The sequence below is a fragment of the Schistocerca americana genome, chromosome 1, assembly GCF_021461395.2.
Source record: "Schistocerca americana isolate TAMUIC-IGC-003095 chromosome 1, iqSchAmer2.1, whole genome shotgun sequence".
NCBI lineage: Eukaryota > Metazoa > Arthropoda > Insecta > Orthoptera > Acrididae > Schistocerca > Schistocerca americana.
Genome location: NC_060119.1, coordinates 1,013,456,779 through 1,013,475,853, shown reverse-complemented (window position 1 = coordinate 1,013,475,853; position 19,075 = coordinate 1,013,456,779). Strand labels below are relative to the sequence as shown.

The 19,075-nt window shown below is 43.9% G+C and overlaps 1 protein-coding gene across 1 annotated transcript in view; it reads left to right on the top strand.

The window, feature by feature from the left end:
* Positions 1–19,075, top strand: part of LOC124548825 — a 270,087-nt gene that overhangs the window by 184,896 nt on the left and 66,116 nt on the right. The window contains exon 3 of the mRNA XM_047125197.1: positions 7,004–7,264. Within this exon, the coding sequence (XP_046981153.1) occupies positions 7,004–7,264 (261 nt within the window). The remainder of the gene's footprint in view (positions 1–7,003; positions 7,265–19,075) is intronic.

Below are 19,075 nucleotides of genomic sequence, written 5' to 3'. Positions count from 1 at the left end.
ACAGAAATGGCTACAGACAACGTTTTCGGACGAATCCATTTTCTTTTTGTTTGAAAATGATGGCCGCATTTTGGTTCACTACAGTCAGGTGGGAGCGACATGACAGGGACTGCATTCGCACAACACATACAGCGCCAAGCATAGGCCTTCACAACACCCCAGAAGCCATTTTTCAGCAAGATAGTGCACGACCACATGTTGCCGCACGATCATGTGACCTCTTGGACTCACAGGATGTCAGCCTTTTGCCATTGCCCGCCGGATCACCAGACTTGTCACCAATCGAAAATGTGTGGGACGTGGTGAAACGACGGCGCAGCGCTGTGACCCAGTGCCAACCACCACAGATGAAATGGGTTCAAATGGCTCTGAGCACTATGGGACTTAACATCTGTGGTCATCAGTCCCCTAGAACTTAGAACTACTTAAACCTAACTAACCTAAGGATATCACACACATTCATGCCCGAGGCAGGATTCGAACCTGCGACCGTAGCGGTCGCGCGACTCCGGACTGAGCGCCTAGAACCGCTAGACCACCGCGGCCGGCACCACAGATGAACTGTGGGACCAGGTGAATCCACCATGGGTGACTATATCACAGAACGCCATTCGCGCCTTCTACTAGTCGATGCCATCGGGCGTGGAACAAGATATCAGGGTCCATGGCGGACCCCGTGCCTGCTAGGCAACATGGCGCATGCTGAACCGAGGTGGCTGAAATGCTAATCATTTCTGCAGAATATACTAATGTACATGTCCTTTGAATATGAACGCCCTATCTCTAGTCGTTGAAGGTGTTCTCCTTTTTTGTGATCATGAGGTAATTTTATAAGTTAAAAGCAATGTTATGTCTCTTAAGAAGCTTTATATAAGTGTGAACCCCAAACCAAGAAAAATTAATGTTCATTCTGAAATCCATAGAGCCACATAATGTAGCAGGACGTTGTGTTTGTTTCATGGTTTGATAAATTTCGGGTCCTGTGTTCCTTAACAACTAGAACAAAGCTGAATAGCTTGAGTAAGAACCATCACGAAGTAATACTTAGTATTTTTCTTTCATGAGACATGTATTGATTAGCCAGAGCAAAGCTTGATCGGTGGTGTTCTTCTGTAGTAGTAACATTATAATTACTTTCGTGACTGTATTCTACCACATCATAACCATTTTGTGAGTTTATACAAAACTCCGTGGGTTGATCATAAAGTTTCAATTATATTCTCGAAATCAATTAGAGACGATGAAAACTGGTGATGGTTTTAGTCTTTATCTAGATATTCACTTTTCAATGAGAAGCACTTTTCCAACGTTGGATGACTTGGAAGATACCTCAGTTGTGGAAGTGTGCATGTTGGATGCTCAGGGAATGTACCACCTGGAAAATCTCCTCATAGTCATTGTGGAAATGTCTGCTATGTAATGGTTTGTCACCGGAAGGGGGGGAGTGCGGTGACGCAAAATTCAATAGACCAAAGAAACAGCATGAGTCACTATGTCCTGTGGTGAATGAGCTGGGGAGCTGTCGTAGAGTAAAGACATGCTCTTGAACAACTTCACTCGATGCATCGTCTTGACAGCCCGTCAGGAGCTTTTGGTACTCCAGGCGTATGTGAGCTTTTGCTTCTTACGAACGTAATCTGATAGCACCACACAATGGTAGCCCCAGAAACATTCAGTATTCCCATGCTCAATCATAGTTGAGTCCTCGTCTCTTTCGGCGATGGTGATTCCACATGTTTGCAATGCTTGCTTTGTCTCAGGGTCATAGTGGCGCATCCACCAAAATGGCTCTGAGCACTATGGGACTCAACTTCTCAGGTCATTAGTCCCCTAGAACTTAGAACTAGTTAAACCTAACTAACCTAAGGACATCACACACATCCATGCCCGAGGCAGGATTCGAACCTGGGACCGTAGCGGTCTCGCGGTTCCAGACTGCAGCGAATAGAACCGCACGCCCACTTCGGCCGGCGCGCATCCACCACTCGACTATCGTGATATGTATTGGCCCGACGCAGTTGCAGCCTTTCTGCCGCTGCCTTTGTTCTGCGGGCTTTGAATGGGTAAGAGCAGTTGCGGAACCTAGCGGGCTGCCATCTTTGTCATATTCAAAACGCCGTGGAAGACTTTCAAAACTGATCCATGACTGTTTTTCATTTTCTCTACTATCTCCTTGATGATACGCCAGTCTTCGAACTCCCCGCTTTCTTCTTCTTTTGCCATTCCCTGTTTTGCATAGAGAGATGACCTACCAGTACGTTCGTATCACTCAGACTTGTTTGTCCGCACTCAAAGTCTTTACGCCATCTAAGCACTGTGCATTGCAAGAACTCTCGTATGATACTCCATTTTATCAGTCGACTGCGCCATTTAGTTTTCGTTCTTCAAGCGGCGTGTTTAACAGGACTGCAGACATTAGCCTGCAAAGAAACAAAAAATTAAGTACGTAATCTTATTTTTTTAGTTATAATCCAAACTTTATGATTATTCCTCTTACTTCACTGGTTACAGGCTCGCCTTAGCTTTTCGTAGTAGGCCCTAACGTTTCACATTATCATGGAACGAAGGAAACCTACTTCTATACCTTCGTTCCACTTTTCTAGGTTCATTTCCATTTTATAAATGCAAATCTGCCTACAACGGAGACCATTGTTGCCAAAGACTGCAACGTGGCAAATCGTCAGTGGCGATATAATTTTATTCATTGTTGTACACAGTAACTGTTGGTATTTCTCGGCGACATGTAAGGTGTTCCTCCCCCCCCCCCTTTCTACCACACGCGTAAGGCACGATTCTCACTGAGGCAATACAAAATGCGATTCCGCAAATTGCAATAAAGCTCGCACGATGCAACAGTTCTCTGCGCCACACTGTTGCTCCCACAGGAGCGATACGAGAAGCAACTGGAAACAGCAGGTGGCAAAAAGAGCTACGGTTCTTCTTCTAGCGTTAAAAACAATTTCGATATGTTAGTTACATTTGCGACGCAGTACTGTATGACCTAAAATGCACCAAACGTAAACCAGCCAGCGACTACATTTTTTACTGCAAACTTTTCAAGAAATTCGCTGCGTTTTATTTTATTTAGAATCATCTCAATAACTATGGCCAATATTGAAAACAAAACCACTTCATTATCAAGCTGTGATACCAGACTATAAGATGCAAAGAAAAATTATTTACTGAATAGTTTCCCTAAAACCGAACCAGAAAGACTGCATAGTGGAGAACATGCACGAATCCCAAAACAGTTGTTTTCAATTTTTTTGCACAAAATGAAAACATTTTACTGAGAACCTAAATACTTCATCTACATAACACAATTTTTTGAGGTACATCACATGACTGGAAACTTCCTTCTCCGTGTACCATGCAACGCAGTTGTGTGGAGCAAACAGCACTCCGTGTTGCATCGGGTGATGACAACAGAGAATCGTATCGGTGTTGTATGGCTGTGGTTCCAGTGTGCGACAGTTACGCCGCTTCAACTACGTTTCTACACGCTCCAACAATACAGACTGCGTCTGTTTCATACCGCGGGTCGCATCGCATATTGTACTGCATATAGTATAACCTCAGCGAGAACCGCACCTAAGAAGATCCCATCCCCTCTTTGCTTCCATCAAGCGAGGTGGTGCAGTGGTTAGCACACTGGACTCGCATGTGGGAGGACGACGGTTCAAACCTGCGTCCGGCCATCTTGATTCAGGTTTTCTATGATTTCCCTAAATCACATCAGGCAAATGCCGGGATGGTTCCTGTGAAAGGGCACGGCTGACTTCCATCCCCATCCTTCCCTAATCCGATGGGACCGATTATCTTGCTCTCCGCCAAATCGACCAACCATCCTTGCTTCCCCGGTGGTCTCTCTTTCTGCACCAGAGAACTATAGCATCGTAAGAGATAATACGTAAAGCTGGGAGAAATTCGATCATATGGAGTACATGTATCATTACTGAACAAATTGGCATGGAGAGCAGTTGGTGGACTGATTTAGGTAAGAACCAGATCGTTCAACTCAACCTACTAAGGAAACCATCAGTCACGATTTGTACACAAAACCGCTAAGAACCATTAGATCTGATACTGTTAGCATTGGGTGAGCATACAGGGTGTACCTCTCCTGAGAAAATCAACTGGAGCGGCCTCCCCTTGAGTCTTCACTTGCGCTCCCACTCCCAAAAACAACTCCAACATTCTTAGATCAGTTACTTCTCTTTTATCCTCCATAAAATGAAAGTTTACTTCCACCGTTTATTCAGTCAACTGACTGCAGTAACTAGGCATAGTAAATAGAACTTAGAAAACCGAAAAGGTCGTGCCCCTCCTCCCCACCATCGCCATTAAAACAGAGTTTTCTTATGACGGAGGGACTGATGACTTCGTAGTTTAATCCAAATGAACCGAGAACTATCATCATTTAGGTAAAACCCACACAGAGATGACTGGAAGGTTACATGTTTGTGATTGCACTGTTTAAGTAAAATTGCAACAATTAATGACCACAGGTTCGACGTCCCGAAGGTTCATCTGGGACAATTAGTGGCTACACTGTATGCCAACGACCAATCTATGTTACTATGCGGATCATAAAACGAATAAGAAAGCAAACCTAAGACAACTAAAATCTGCACTTAACTAACTTACCCAGACAGTCATAGACAGGACTTACAGTTTAACATGGACTCCAAGCCACGGAGTACTTTATGGGATTTTTCTTGTTAACAAATAATTGTCAGAGATGAAAGAAGCATTGACAGAAAAAAGGAAACGATCGAACCTTTAGAGGTGTAGGCTTACACTTCTTACACTTACCCTTTCAGCCACCAAGACATTTTCTTCATTTATTTATTCTTTTCTTAATGGTCTCCTACCTGACTTTCTAGCCTACTTTGCCCTCGCCATTATTTGCTTCCTTCGGCGTTATCACATGGCTAAAATAACTCTATTTTCTCTACGTTTTTCCTTCTGTTGGCAGGGGTAATGGGATGTTACCTATAATATAGCCCAGTTAAGGCTTACTGAAGAAACGCACAACAATAAAGCCCAAACTAAAGCTCTTCTCCAAAACTAACCACCCTTCTTGAAAATTTAAAGTTTGTTGAAGACTAGGAGTTCTTGAAAATCAGATACATCTTGAAAAAGTGATAAACTAGAAAACTTTTGTCATTAGCATTGTATACAGTAGCTGCTATAAAAGGCTCTATGTGTGCATGACGCTGCCGTATGTACACCATAGATTGAAGGAGAATCATTCCCTTATCTGTGGTTTCCAATTTACCTTGCAAAATAACTGTAGTCATGTTTCGATTAGGTAATAGACTGGTACCCATTATCTTCAATCAAGCTTTAGTATACATCTTTCGATGTGGAAGCGACTGTGTATGGGCTAGTATATCTTTAAATTGGAGTTCAGTTTTCTATATCCTTCCAAGAGTAATGGTGATCGTTTAAGATAGGTTTATTTTTGTGATTTTCATCGATTTCTGGAATGCAGTGATTTCGAGTTAAGTGTCTGTGGCGATCCAAGGACGTGACAGTCCACAGGTAGCTTCCCATTAAGACAGCCAATATGGAGGTGGCAGAGCACTATTATAGGCTGTATGCAGGTGGTAAACCACTCAGACAGCCTGTCTAGAAGTGGTAGGCCACTCACACAGCCTACATGAAGATGGTAGGCCACTCAGACAGCTATGTGTGGAAGTGGTAAACCATTCGTACAGGCTGAATAGAAGTAGTAAACGACTCAGGCAGCCTGTCCAGTGGAGATAGCACATAGCTTGCGTGAAGATGGTAGACCTCTCAGGCAGCCACGTGTGGAGGTGGTAGATCATTCATACAGGCTGTGTGGAAGTGGTGAACCACTCAGAGAGCTTGTCTAGAAGTGGTAGATCTCTCGTGCAGCCTATGTGGTGGACTACTCATACAGCCTATGTGGAGGTGATAGATCACCCAGACAGCCTTTATGGAGGTGGTAGATCACTCAGACAGCCTGTAAGGAGGTGGTAAATCAGAGAGACAACTGTCATAGTGGTAGACCGCTCAACCTGTGTGAATGTGGTAGATCACCTAGGTGGTCACATGTGGAGGTAATAAATAGACCACTCTGACAGCCGTGTTTGGAGGTGGTAGACCACACAGCCTATCTGGAGTTAAAGGATACTCAGGCAGCCTGTGAGGAGGTGATAAATCATTCAGCCATTTTTGGAGGTCATAGACCACTGGACAGTCTATGTGGAGGTGGTGAACTGCTCAGACATGTGTAAAGGTGGTAGGCGACTCAGACAGCTTGTGTGGAGGTGGTAGACCACTCAGACAGCCTGCAAGGAGGTGGTAAATCAATCAGAGAGACAACTGTCATAGTGGTAGACTGCTCAACCTCTGTGAATGTGGTAGAGCATCTAGGTGGTCACATGTGGCGGTAATGGACCACTCTGATAGCCATGTATGGAGGTGATAGACCACACAGCCTATCTGGAGCTAGCGGACACTCAGGCAGCCTGTGTGGAGGTGGTAAATCATTCAGCCATTTGTGGAGGTCATAGACCACTGAGACAGCCTATGTTGAGGTGGTGAACTTCTCAGCCATGTGCAAAGGTGGTAGGCAACTCAGGCAGCCTTTATGGAGGTGGTAGACCACTCAGACAGCCTGCAAGGAGGTGGTAAATCAATCAGAGAGACAACTGTCATAGTGGTAGACCGCTCAACCTGTGTGAATGTGATAGAGCGCCTAGATGGTCACATGTGGCGGTAATAGACCACTCTGACAGCCGTGTATGGAGGTGATAGACCACACAGCCTATATGGAGCTAGCGGACACTCAGGCAGCCTGTGTGGAGGTGGTAAATCATTTAGCCAATTGTGGATGTCATAGACCACTGAGACAGTGGAGTTGGTGAACTGCTCATCCATGTGTATAGGTGGTAGGCGACTCAGAGTGGAGGTGGTAGTCCACTCGGCCTGTGCAGGAGTGGTAGCCATTCAGAGAGCTGGTGTCCCACAGGTGGTGGCGATGGTGGCTGCAGCGAGGGCGAGGGCGGCATGTCGCCGCGCATACCGCGCAAGTTCATCTCCAACTGGCGGCACGCCTGCGACCGCACCAGGGACCGCACCAAGGAGCTGCTGCGCCGCTGGCGGACCATGCCCGACGGGCCGGGCGGTGCGCCGGGACACTGCGAGGACGACGGGTTCGCCGAGGGCGATGTGGATGCCGAGGGCTGCGCGCGCCGCCCCAAGGACCACGGCTGGACCGTGCACGTCTGGGGTGAGCTGAGCGCCACGTCACGCACTCTCCTCACACGTCTCTGCACCCAGTGCACGCCTGCTGAATTGCACTAGTGACGGATAAGTTATAACAGGCAAGGCTTTGGTATTTCTCTGTGCAGGGCATTTCAGGAGGAAACAGTAAGGGGTGAGCTGGGATAGTAAGCACCATTCTAAATCGAGGCATCTAAACACATGTTCCAGTTGAATAAGGGCATCACTGGATCACCGAAAAGTTGTTCTCTAACACGCCACAAAAAGCCAGATTTGATTTTTCTGCAGAGAACATCCTCCAGAGTAGTCTCCGCCTGGGATTAATTTACCAGCGGAATATTTTACCCAAAAGGTAGACCTCAATTTCGTTGGGAAATTGTCCATTGCTGTCAACCGTCTGGAGTACTAGCAAATCAAGCGCTTTTTGACTAATGTTACAAGAGTAGATAATATAATCATCTAGGCTGTTGCCGTTGTAACTACTGATAAGGCAGTTGCCCCTCTTCAGGAAGCATATGTTAGTCTGGCCTCTCAACGTATAACCCTCTTTTCCACATCCGCTTTGGTTGCTCATATGGTGCATCTCTCTGTATCGTCAAGGTAAGCTTCTAGCCACTGGTTAGTAGTGGGTGCAGGTACGGGTTTCAATTCACTCCACCAGCTGACTGGGTGCGTGTGAGATTATTTGCTTTTGTCTCGCCTCGGTGGGGATTCTTGCGTGCCTCAGTGAAGTGAGATAATCGTACAGTAAGCGCAACGATGTCGGAGCGACATCTGTGGAGATGTCATACTAACAAATGCATGGCCAAAGGCCTTTTCAGTAGTTGTAGGGGCAAAAGTATGGATGATTAACTGGTATAGCCTTGTAATATTTAGCAATATTTTCTTGGCTATGTTGGTAATGCGATGGCTGAAATCAAAGGGAAACTACAGCCGTTATATTTCCCAAAGACATATAAAAAAATGGCTCTGAGCACTATGGGGCCTAACTTCTGAGGTCATCAGTCCCCTAGAACTTAGAACTACTTAAACCTAACTAACCTAAGGACATCACACACATCCATGCCCGAGGCAGGATTCGAACTGCGACCGTAGCGGTCGTGCGGTTCCAGACTGTAGCGCCTAGAACCGCTCGGCCACTTCGGCCGGCCAAAGACATACAGCTCGTCTGTTTGGTTTAATGAAGATGGCATCGTCTAGTAGAAAATATTCCAGAGGTAAAGTAGTCCCTCATTCAGATCTCTTGGAGGCGACTATTCAAGAGGATGTAAACGTCAGAAAAACTAATCTGCTATTCTAAAGATTAACACTTGGAATGTTAGATTCATTAACCGTGTGTAAAAATAAATATTGATAGGTTGAAATTTAATATAGTCTTATGATGTATTGCGAGACGAATAACATACTTCCTGCTCAGGTGAATACGAAATTATCAACAGAAAATCAAATTGGGAAGAACACAGAAGTAGGACTAACAATTAATAAGGTAGAAAAGTGGGTAACCTACGATGAACAGCACAATGAACGAATTCTCGAAGCCAAAAAAGATACAGAGTCACGACCCACCACATTTGTAATACCAGCTACATCCTCAAATTATGAAGAGGTTGAAATATGTATGAAGAGACAAAATAAACAATTGAATAAGTGAAGGATGAGGGGGAACTGGAATTCGGTATTGGGAAAAGGAAGACAGAGAAAAACAGGAGAATATGGAATGGCGGTAATAGACTGTATACCAGGAAGAGAATGAAGGCAATGGAAAGTTTCAGGTAGATTGTACACTGAGAGACTAGAAGGTTTGAGAAATACTGGATGTGAGGTCGTCGGCTGCTGAAGCCTGTGGGGTGCACTTATCTTCGTACGGCCCTGGTTAAAAAGGGAAATGGCGCCTGGCACCCCCCTTCCTCCACATTCAAATCGGCAACGATATCGCTCTCACAATAGTGCCCGCAGAGGCAACGTCACGCCCGCTCGTCTAACATTTGCGGTTATCCCATGCCGCGGAAACATTGTCTCTGCGATTTATGTGAGACTTTTTGACCTCCGACCTTCTTGTGTAATATGTGATAAGCTACGGCCCACACGTCTTGTAGCTTTTATCACACTGCCTCACAATCAGAACTTCAATAAACTCGGGACGTGCCACCAGGCTCACAGTACCACAGCATCTGGTCCCAACATTTGCGCGTCATACACGTCACAACTTCAAATGGCCATTCACTTTATTGCGGTAAGACAGAAATTTAGAAACCGTATAAAGCTCTAAACAATTCCACGAACAGATCCGTGTTCCAACCAAATTTTCTTAGTTGCGAAATGCAGGATAAAATCCAAAGAACTGCAGAAATGTAAAGTAGGACGAAGACAGGATCTGGACAATTTGACACAACCAGAAATTGTTGAGAGTTTCAAAGGAAGAATTGGGGAACGACAGTCTATAATCCACACATATTATAAAATGGATATGAGTGTGTGTGTGTGTGTGTGTGTGTGTGTGTGTGTGTGTGTGTGTGTGTGTTCTACAACTCCTCCTCAACCATTTGAGCGATTTCAACCAAATTTGCTACACATACTCTTTATTGTTAGGTAACAATCGCTGTGGGATTAAGAACCATCTACCTAATATATTTCAGGAGATATGACGTTATAAGCAATGAGATGCGCGGAAAAAGTGCCTCATCATACGTGACGTTTAAATGTATTACTTCTGTGCCACTAACTATATTCGCAATAAATTTCGCAGACAATACCCATATACGTCCCTAAACTCACCTACCATTGTATATCATGGTACCACACATAGACCAGGAGATATGGCTTCATAAACACTGAGGCGCGTGAGAAACTGTCGCATTGTGCGTGACGTTAAAATTTATTACTTCCTTTCTATTAAGTCTATTCTCAACTTATTTTGCAGACTGGGTCCACATAAGCCGCTAAATATACCTACATCAATGAATGACGTCATAAACACGGAGAAGCGTGAAAAATTGCTGCATCGTGCTTGGCATTTAAATTCATTACTCTTCTGGTACTTACTGTATTCGCAGCGTACTTTGCTGACAATATCCGTATGTGCTGCTTAATGTACCTAAACAAATACATCATTATACGACACTTAGTTCAAGAGACGTGACATCATAAACACTGAGATGCGTGAAAAATTGCCGTATCATGCTTGAATATTTAATACATTTATTCTCTACTATTAAGACACTCATACACTCGATTCAAATTAAGGTAACCCCTGACACCTGGCGCCGTGAAGGGCAGCCGCTTGTTCTAAAGCGCCTTGTCACGGTTCGCGCAGCTCCCTCCGTCGGAGGTTCGAGTCCTCCCTCGGGCGTGGGCGTGTGTATTGTCGTTAGCGTAAGTTAGTTTAAGTTAGATTAGATAGTGTGAAAGCTTAGAGGCTGATGAGCTCAGCAGTTTGGTCCCATAGGCACTTACCACAAATTTCCAAATTTACCGACACCTGACAGGGCTCTTGACACCTTCAACTGAGAAGTACATAAAGCTGTAGGCGAAAACAGCAGCCGTCTACATAGGTATGAAGAGACGTTGCCATAAAGACGTTTACAAAATCGCGCTGTAGACGCGCGAAGCAGATGCGTCCAGCATACAGAAACTGTCCGGGATGATGTTCCTTAATTTGGGTGCTGTACCTATGCATTCGTACATTATGCATATTTCTTTGCACGACTGTTTCATAATTTGAAAGATATACGCTCTGCTTCAAGACTGCTTGTGCTGCAGTCATATGTTATTCGAAACTTTCTTTGAGTTGACAAGGCTGTACGCCTGGTTGGTTAGGAAGGAGTTGAAGTTTGTGATGTCTGAAGATAGGTGTAATCCCGAAATGCGTAACATGTTCTAATGAACGAGTCAATTGCACATCTCATGACTTTATTGCGATTGTACAGCATTGGCTGCCAATTATTGATAGTTTTTCACAGCATCAACTTAAGGTCACACGCCAGACCAGCTGCGGACGTCTGTTTTCGAGGAAAGCTGTCACAACTTTTCGCTTCCTCCTCCCGCTCCGCACTGTCACCTCCACTTCCTCCTCACTGGTCCACAGGTAAACACTCTTTCTGGCAGCGATCTCGTAAATCGCAGACAGTGGAAGTATTGCCAATTTAGGTGATACGTTAGAAAAGTGCCAACCATGGCACAACGCTAGTCTACCTTGTGCGAGCTTCTTCATCCCCGAATAACTATTTCAAAGGGCACGGGTGATTCCCTTCCCTATTCTTGAAACAATTCGTGCTTGGCTCCTCGATGTCGACTGGACGTTAAAGCCTAATCTTCCTTCCTTTCTTCTTCCTACCGAGTAACTACCATAACCTACATCCACTTTAAGCTGCTTACTGTATTCATCTCTTGGTCTCCCTCTACAAATTTTTACCCCTTACACTTCCCTCCAGTATTAAATTTATAATTCCTTGATGCTTCAGAATCTGCACTATCAACAAATTCCTTCTTTCAGTCACAGACTGTAACTGGACAGAGGAGACCTTTATGGCAGAACCTGCTGTAAGAAGGAACAGGTTGACAAGACACATCCTGACGATTTAAGGAATTATAGGAAAATGTGTGTGTATGTGTTTGTGCATGTGCGTGTGTATCTGTTACGCATAGATGAAGAGACGTGTGCAGGACAGACTAGCGTGTAGAGCTGCTTCAAAACAGTCATCAGAGTGAAGACTACAACAAATAAGAAAATTATCATCAGGTTTAGTTCTTCACTGAAGTACGTCCTGTATTCCACACAGTGATCTTGAGAACTGATACATAAATGGCTGTAGTGTCTTCCTCGATTCTTCACGTAATTCTGATTCTTGAAACTTTGTAAATAAACTTTCGCAGGACAGTTGCGTCGACCAACTCCTACCTTTCTATATATGTAAATACTTTCAATATGCAGTGCTAACACTACCTAGTATGGGACCAACACATTTGAGCAACATTCCAGAACAGGATGGACAAGTGCTTAGCGGACGGTTTCCTTCGTATACTGACTGATGTTCCCCTGTATCTTACTAATGAACGGAAGACATGCCTTGTCTACCACTGAGCCTATGTGATCATTCCATTTCATAACCTCACAAATTGTTCAGATGTTCAAATGTGTGTGAAATTTTACGAGACTTAACTGCGAAGGTCATCAGTCCCTAAGCTTACACACTACTTAACCTAAATTATCTTAAGGACAAACACACACACCCATGCCCGAGGGAGGACTCGAACCTCCGCCGGGACCAGCCGCACAGTCCATGACTGCAGCGCCTAAGACCGCACGGCTAATCCTGCGCGGCCACAAATTGTTACACCTAGGTATTTGTATGAGTTCAACGGTTCCAGTCTCTGACGGAACTCTCGAATTTATTCCTACAGTCAGGCCCATTCAAACTCTTTCCTTTCTTATTCTTATTCTCACAGAAAGCTTGTATATGAAATTAATCCATTGTACCAGTATTTATGCGGGGTGTACCGGAAGTCCTGGCATTTTATAAAAATAGATGTACATATGTATGTATGTATGCATATATAAGTATGGCTTTATGTTCTACATCTCCTTCTAAACCGCTGGATCGATTTCAGACAAACTTGGTACACGTATCTCTTAATGTCTGCAAAGACTCGCTGTGGGGCTAAGAGTGGGCGAGGGTGGGGGTGAACAAGTGGTGTAGCTCACGACGCCCAAATTCGCGTATTTCATTCATTCTTCCAGTATTTGTGGATGACTTGCAACAAACTTTAAACATAATTTTAAATCCTTACGAAACTTTTTCTCGCTGACAACCCCCACAAAATGATGGAAGGAAAAAGAAATTATCGCTTACTACATTTTCGCTGTTCGTGCTTTATAACTGTCGCATCAGGCATGACTTTACTAACTGTATCCACGGCACATTTTGCAGACAGTACTCACATATACCACTGAATGCACCTGCAAAATTATATACTACGCCACATAGTTCAGGAGAAATGACGTCACAAACACTGAGATGCGTGAAAAACTGCCGCATCATGCATGATATTTTAATTTATTACGTCTTTGCTACTAAATCTATTCGCAAAAGAATTCGCAGACAGTATACAAATATACTACTAGATTTAGCCGCAAAATTGTGTTATAGTCCGACACATTCAGGATATATGACATCATAAACAATGAGATGCATGAAAAACGACCGAACCATGTTTGACGTTTAAATTTATTTCTTCTATGTTAATAACTCTATTCGCAACGAATTTCGCAGACAGTACCCACATGTGACGCTGAATGTACAAACAAAATTATATCATTGAACGACACGTAGTTCAAGAAAATGACGTAGTAATGAGATGCGTGAAAAACTGCTGCATCATGCATGGCATTTAAATTTACTACTAAATATATTCATCACACGTTCCGCTGATAGTATCCATATATGCTGCTGAATGTACTTACAAAATTATATCACTTTACGACATAGTTTATGAGTTATGACGTCATCAACATGAGTTGCGTTAAAAAAGCCGCATCACGCGTGACGTTTAACATTGATACGTCTTTACTACTAATTCTATTCGCAACGTAATTCGCAGACAGAACACTAACATACAACTAAATATACATGCAAAACCATATCATTGTACGGCTCTTGTTCAGGAAATATGACGTCATAGAGATTGAGCTGAGTAAAATGAAACTGCAGGGTGAAATTAGCTACATGTACATGTGAAATAAGTGTACAAATATGCGTTCAATATGTGTGAAATATATGTGACATCTGCATATCCTAGCAAAGCCGTGGGTAAAAATCTCTTCCTAAACGCCTGGATCGATTTCGACCAAACTTGGTACACATATTACTCATTATATGGAAAGAAATACTGTGAGCGTACGATCTAGCAACCTCCTATTGGGGCGGGGGTGATAGCGTGGAGAGAGAAGGGGAGAGGAAGAGATGAACAGACAGAGAGGGGGAAGGAAGACATGGGCACATATATGAGGGAGAACGAGCTGGATAGATTAAGGGTGAGAGCGAAATGGGCAGAAAAAGGAAAAGGGGAAGAAGTACAGAGGGAGGAGGTGCAGGATAGAAAGAGGAGGAGATGGAACAGAGAGGCGGAAATGGACTGAGAGAAGTTGAAAGAGAAGATTGATGGACAGATGGGGAGAAGAAAGTACAAAGATATAGGGGAGAGGAACTGGACAAAGAGAGGGAGGGGGGAGGAGAAGCTGGACATAGAGAGGGGGACGAGGAGATGGATAGAGAAAGAGAAGGAGGAGATGGATAGAGAGTGATGAGAGGAGAAAATAAAGAGGGTGTGGAGGAGATAGAGGGGCAGTAAGATATGGACAGAGAGAGACGAGAAGATAATTCGAATGGAGTGATGAGGAGATAGAGGGGCAGGAAGAGACGGACTCAGGGAGTAAGGAAGAGAGAGACAGATGGCGAAAGAGCAGATGGACAGAGGGAGTCGAGCAGATCGACAGAGAGAGGGCAACAGGAGGTGGACAAAGAGGGGGAAGAGAAAATGCACTAATAGAATTGGAATAAATACATACCCAGGCAAAGCCAGGTATTAGTATTTCAGTGCACCATGAGTGTCAAGAAACCTTTGTCCTACATAGTGTGTTCCAGTGATCTCTTGAATTTAAGTCTGGTCAACATGAAGGCAATCCAGTATGTCTTAAGCGACCTGTCAGTTTCTTACAACCAAACCTCCAGATGTCAGACACTCATATGGGTACCAAACGTTGTATGTCGGTAGATCATGAAGCTAAACTCCGATTTAATTCGCGCTTTGTGCTGTCGTCCAACATAACGGACGTAAACGTTAATGAACAGTAACACCAGATTTACGGAGCACATGAAAAGTGTAACTGTGAGGCGGTGCTACACATATCTCACATCGGGAAATTGATAGAGCGCTAGGTTTTTTATTGTATACTGCTTGAATGTGTTCTAAGGGATATGATGTTTATGGCATGTAAAGGGGCTGTTTGGAGTTCACAGGAATGTTCTTTTGGCAGTCTGCTTTCGCTTTGTTTGAAAGAAGAAACCTATTGAGTACTGTTAAATCCAACCTAGTCGTCAAATATGGGCTACCTAGGAAACCTGCTTTCTCAGATGGCTAGACAACATTCAAACAAATCGTATTAACGAGTTTTATTACAAACGTAAAAGATTACAATACTCAACTTTGTTCATTACACAGATGTGACGCAAGCAAAGGGTGACATGCAAGATAAGCAATGCTCTTCAGTATAAGCTATCCTACGTCGCTGCTATAAATGTGCCTCATCTTGAAGCTACTCTTCAACGGGACCAGGCCGCGACCAGTCGCACGCGGCGCTTACGTTCTCTTCACCTAGGGGCCTTGTCCTGGAGAGGGGTCGGTCACCGTACGATTGGCTGACTTGTTCTCACAGCCTTCTCTCTACCGCTTATATGGATACGGTGTCTGTTCTTTCGGACGTGTCCGAAAGAACAGACACCATATCCATATAAGTATATAGTTCTGGCAATACCGGCCATGACCTTCTTCTTCTGTGCGGATGCACATATATTCCCCGAACTCTTACGAGACTTGGTAAGAATTTATTCCATTAGTAATGAGTGTGTTGGGGTGGGACACAACGAATGTAGTGCGTGGACATACAAGGTGAGAATGTGGGTCTCGCGGGAGGTGTGCGCTAGATAGTTCCTGCAGTTGCGCTATCCTCTGTGCCCTCGGTGGCTCAGATGGAGACGGCACGGTAACTCAGCGTGTTCGGTTAGAGGTTTAGCTGCTCTCTGTAATAAGAAAACTGAGTTGATGGATCAACGAAGAACTGAAACGGGTGTCTGGCGACGTCCACCACGAGCACATGCAACGAACAAAATGAGATTCAAAAATAATGAAAAAGAAAAAAAAGAAAGAAAGATGAATAGAGCAGGAGATCCCGGGTTCGAGTCCCGGACAGGGCATACATTTTCACCTGTCCCCGTTGACATATATCTACGCCCGTCAGCAGCTAAAGGTATTAATATAATTCTAATTTCATTTTTTTCTCTCTATCGTTCCCGACCTACCCCCATGAACCATGGACCTTGTCGTTGGTGGGTAGGCTTGCGTGCCTCAGCAACCACAACGGAGGGGTATCTGTTGAGAGGCCAGACAAACGTGTGGTTCCTGAAGAGGGGCAGCAGCCTTTTCAGTAGTTGCAGGGGCAACAGTCTGGATGATTGACTGATCTGGCCTTGCAACACTAACCAAAACGGCCTTGCTGTGCTGGTACTGCGAACGGCTGAAAGCAAGGGGAAACTACAGCCGTAATTTTTCCCGAGGGCATGCAGCTTTACTGTATGGTTAAATGATGATGTGGTCCTCTTGGGTAAAATATTCCGGAGGTAAAATAGTCCCCCATTCGGATCTCCGGGCGAGGACTACTCAGGAGGACGTCGTTATCAGGAGAAAGAAAACTGGCGTTCTACGGATCGGAGTGTGGAATGTCAGATCCCTTAAACGGACAGGTAGGTTAGAAAATTTAAAAAGGGAAATGGATAGGTTGAAGTTAGATATAGTGGGAATTAGTGAAGTTCGGTGGCAGGAGGAACAAGACTTTTGGTCAGGTGACTACAGGCTTATAAACACAAAATCAAATAGGGGTAATGCAGGAGTAGGTTTAATAATGAATAGGAAAATAGGAATGCGGGTAAGCTACTACAAACAGCATAGTGAACGCATTATTGTGGCCAAGATAGACACGAAGCCCAGGCCTACTACAGTAGTACAAGTTTATATGCCAACTAGCTCTGCAGATGATGAAGAAATTGATGAAATGTATGATGAGATAAAAGAAATTATTCAGGTAGTCAAGGGAGACGAAAATTTAATAGTCATGGGTGACTGAAATTCGAGAGTAGGAAAAGGGAGGGAAGGAAACATAGTGGGTAAATATGGATTGGGGGAGAGAAATGAAAGAGGAAGCCGTCTGGTAGAATTTTGCACAGAGCATAACTTAATTATAGCTAACACTTGGTTCAAGAATCATAAAAGAAGGTTGTATACGTGGAAGAATCCTGGAGATACTAGAAGATATCAGATAGATTATATAATGGTAAGACAGAGATTTAGGAACCAGGTTTTAAATTGTAAGACATTTCCAGGAGCAGATGTGGACTCTGGCCACAATCTATTGGTTATGACCTGTAGATTAAAACTGAAGAAACTGCAAAAAGGTGGGAATTTAAGGAGATGGGACCTGGATAAACTGACTAAACCAGAGGTTGTACAGAGTTTCAGGGAGAGCATAAGGGAACAATTGACAGGAATGAGGGAAAGAAATACAGTAGAAGAAGAATGGGTAGCTCTGAGGGATGAAGTAGTGAAGGCAGCAGAGGATCAAGTAGGTAAAAAGACGAGGGCTAGTAGAAATCCTTGGGTAACAGAAGAAATATTGAATTTAATTGATGAAAGGAGAAAATATAAAAACGCAGTAAATGAAGCAGGCAAAAGGGAATACAAACGTCTCAAAATGAGATCGACAGGAAGTGCAAAATGGCTAAACAGGGATGGCTAGAGGACAAATGTAAGGATGTAGAGGCTTATCTCACTAGGGGTAAGATAGATACTGCCTACAGGAAAATTAAAGAGACCTTTGGAGAAAAGAGAGCCACTTGTATGAATATCAAGAGCTCAGATGGAAACCCAGTTCTAAGCAAAGAAGGGAAAGCAGAAAGATGGAAGGAGTATATACAGGGTCTATACAAGGGCGATGTACTTGAGGGCAATATTATGGAAATGGAAGAGGATGTAGAAGAAGATGAAATGGGAGATACGATACTGCGTGAAGAGTTTGACAGAGCACTGAAAGACCTGAGTCGAAACAAGGCCCCGGGAGTAGACAACATGCCATTGGAACTACTGACGGCCTTGGGAGAGCCAGTCCTGACAAAACTCTACCATCTGGTGAGCAAGATGTATGAGACAGGCGAAATACCCTCAGACTTCAACAAGAATATAATAATTCCAATCCCAAAGAAAGCAGGTGTTGACAGATGTGAAAATTACCGAACTATCAGTTTAATAAGTCACAGCTGCAAAATACTAGCGCGTATTCTTTACAGACGAATGGAAAAACTGGTAGAAGCCGACCTCGGCGAAGATCAGTTTGGATTCCGCAGAAATGTTGGAACACGTGAGGCAATACTGACCCTACGACTTATCTTAGAAAATAGATTAAGGAAAGGCAAACCTACATTTCTAGCATTTGTAGACTTAGAGAAAGCTTTTGACAGTGTTGACTGGAAAACTCTCTTTCAAATTCTGAAGGTGGCAGGGGTAAAATACAGGGAGCGAAAGGCTGTTTACAATTTGTACAGAAACCAGATGGCAGTTATAAGAGTCAAGGCGCATGAAAGGGAAGCAGCGGTTGGGAAGGGAATGAGACAGGGTTGTAGCCTGTCCCCGATGTTATTCAATCTGTATATTGAGCAAGCAGTAAAGGAAACAAAAGAAAAATTCGGAGTGGGTATTTAAGTCCATGGAGAAGAAATAAAAACTTTGAGGTTCGCCGATGACATTGTAATTCTGTCAGAGACAGCAAAGGACTTGGAAGAGCAGTTGAACGGAATGGACAGTGTCTTGAAAGGAGGATATAAGATGAACGTCAACAAAAGCAAAACGAGGATAATGGAATGTAGTCTAATTAAGTCGGGTGATGCTGAGGGAATTAGATTAGGAAATGAGACGCTTAAAGTAGTAAAGGAGTTTTGCTATTTGGGAAGCAAAATAACTGATGATGGTCGAAGTAGAGAGGATATAAAATGTAGAC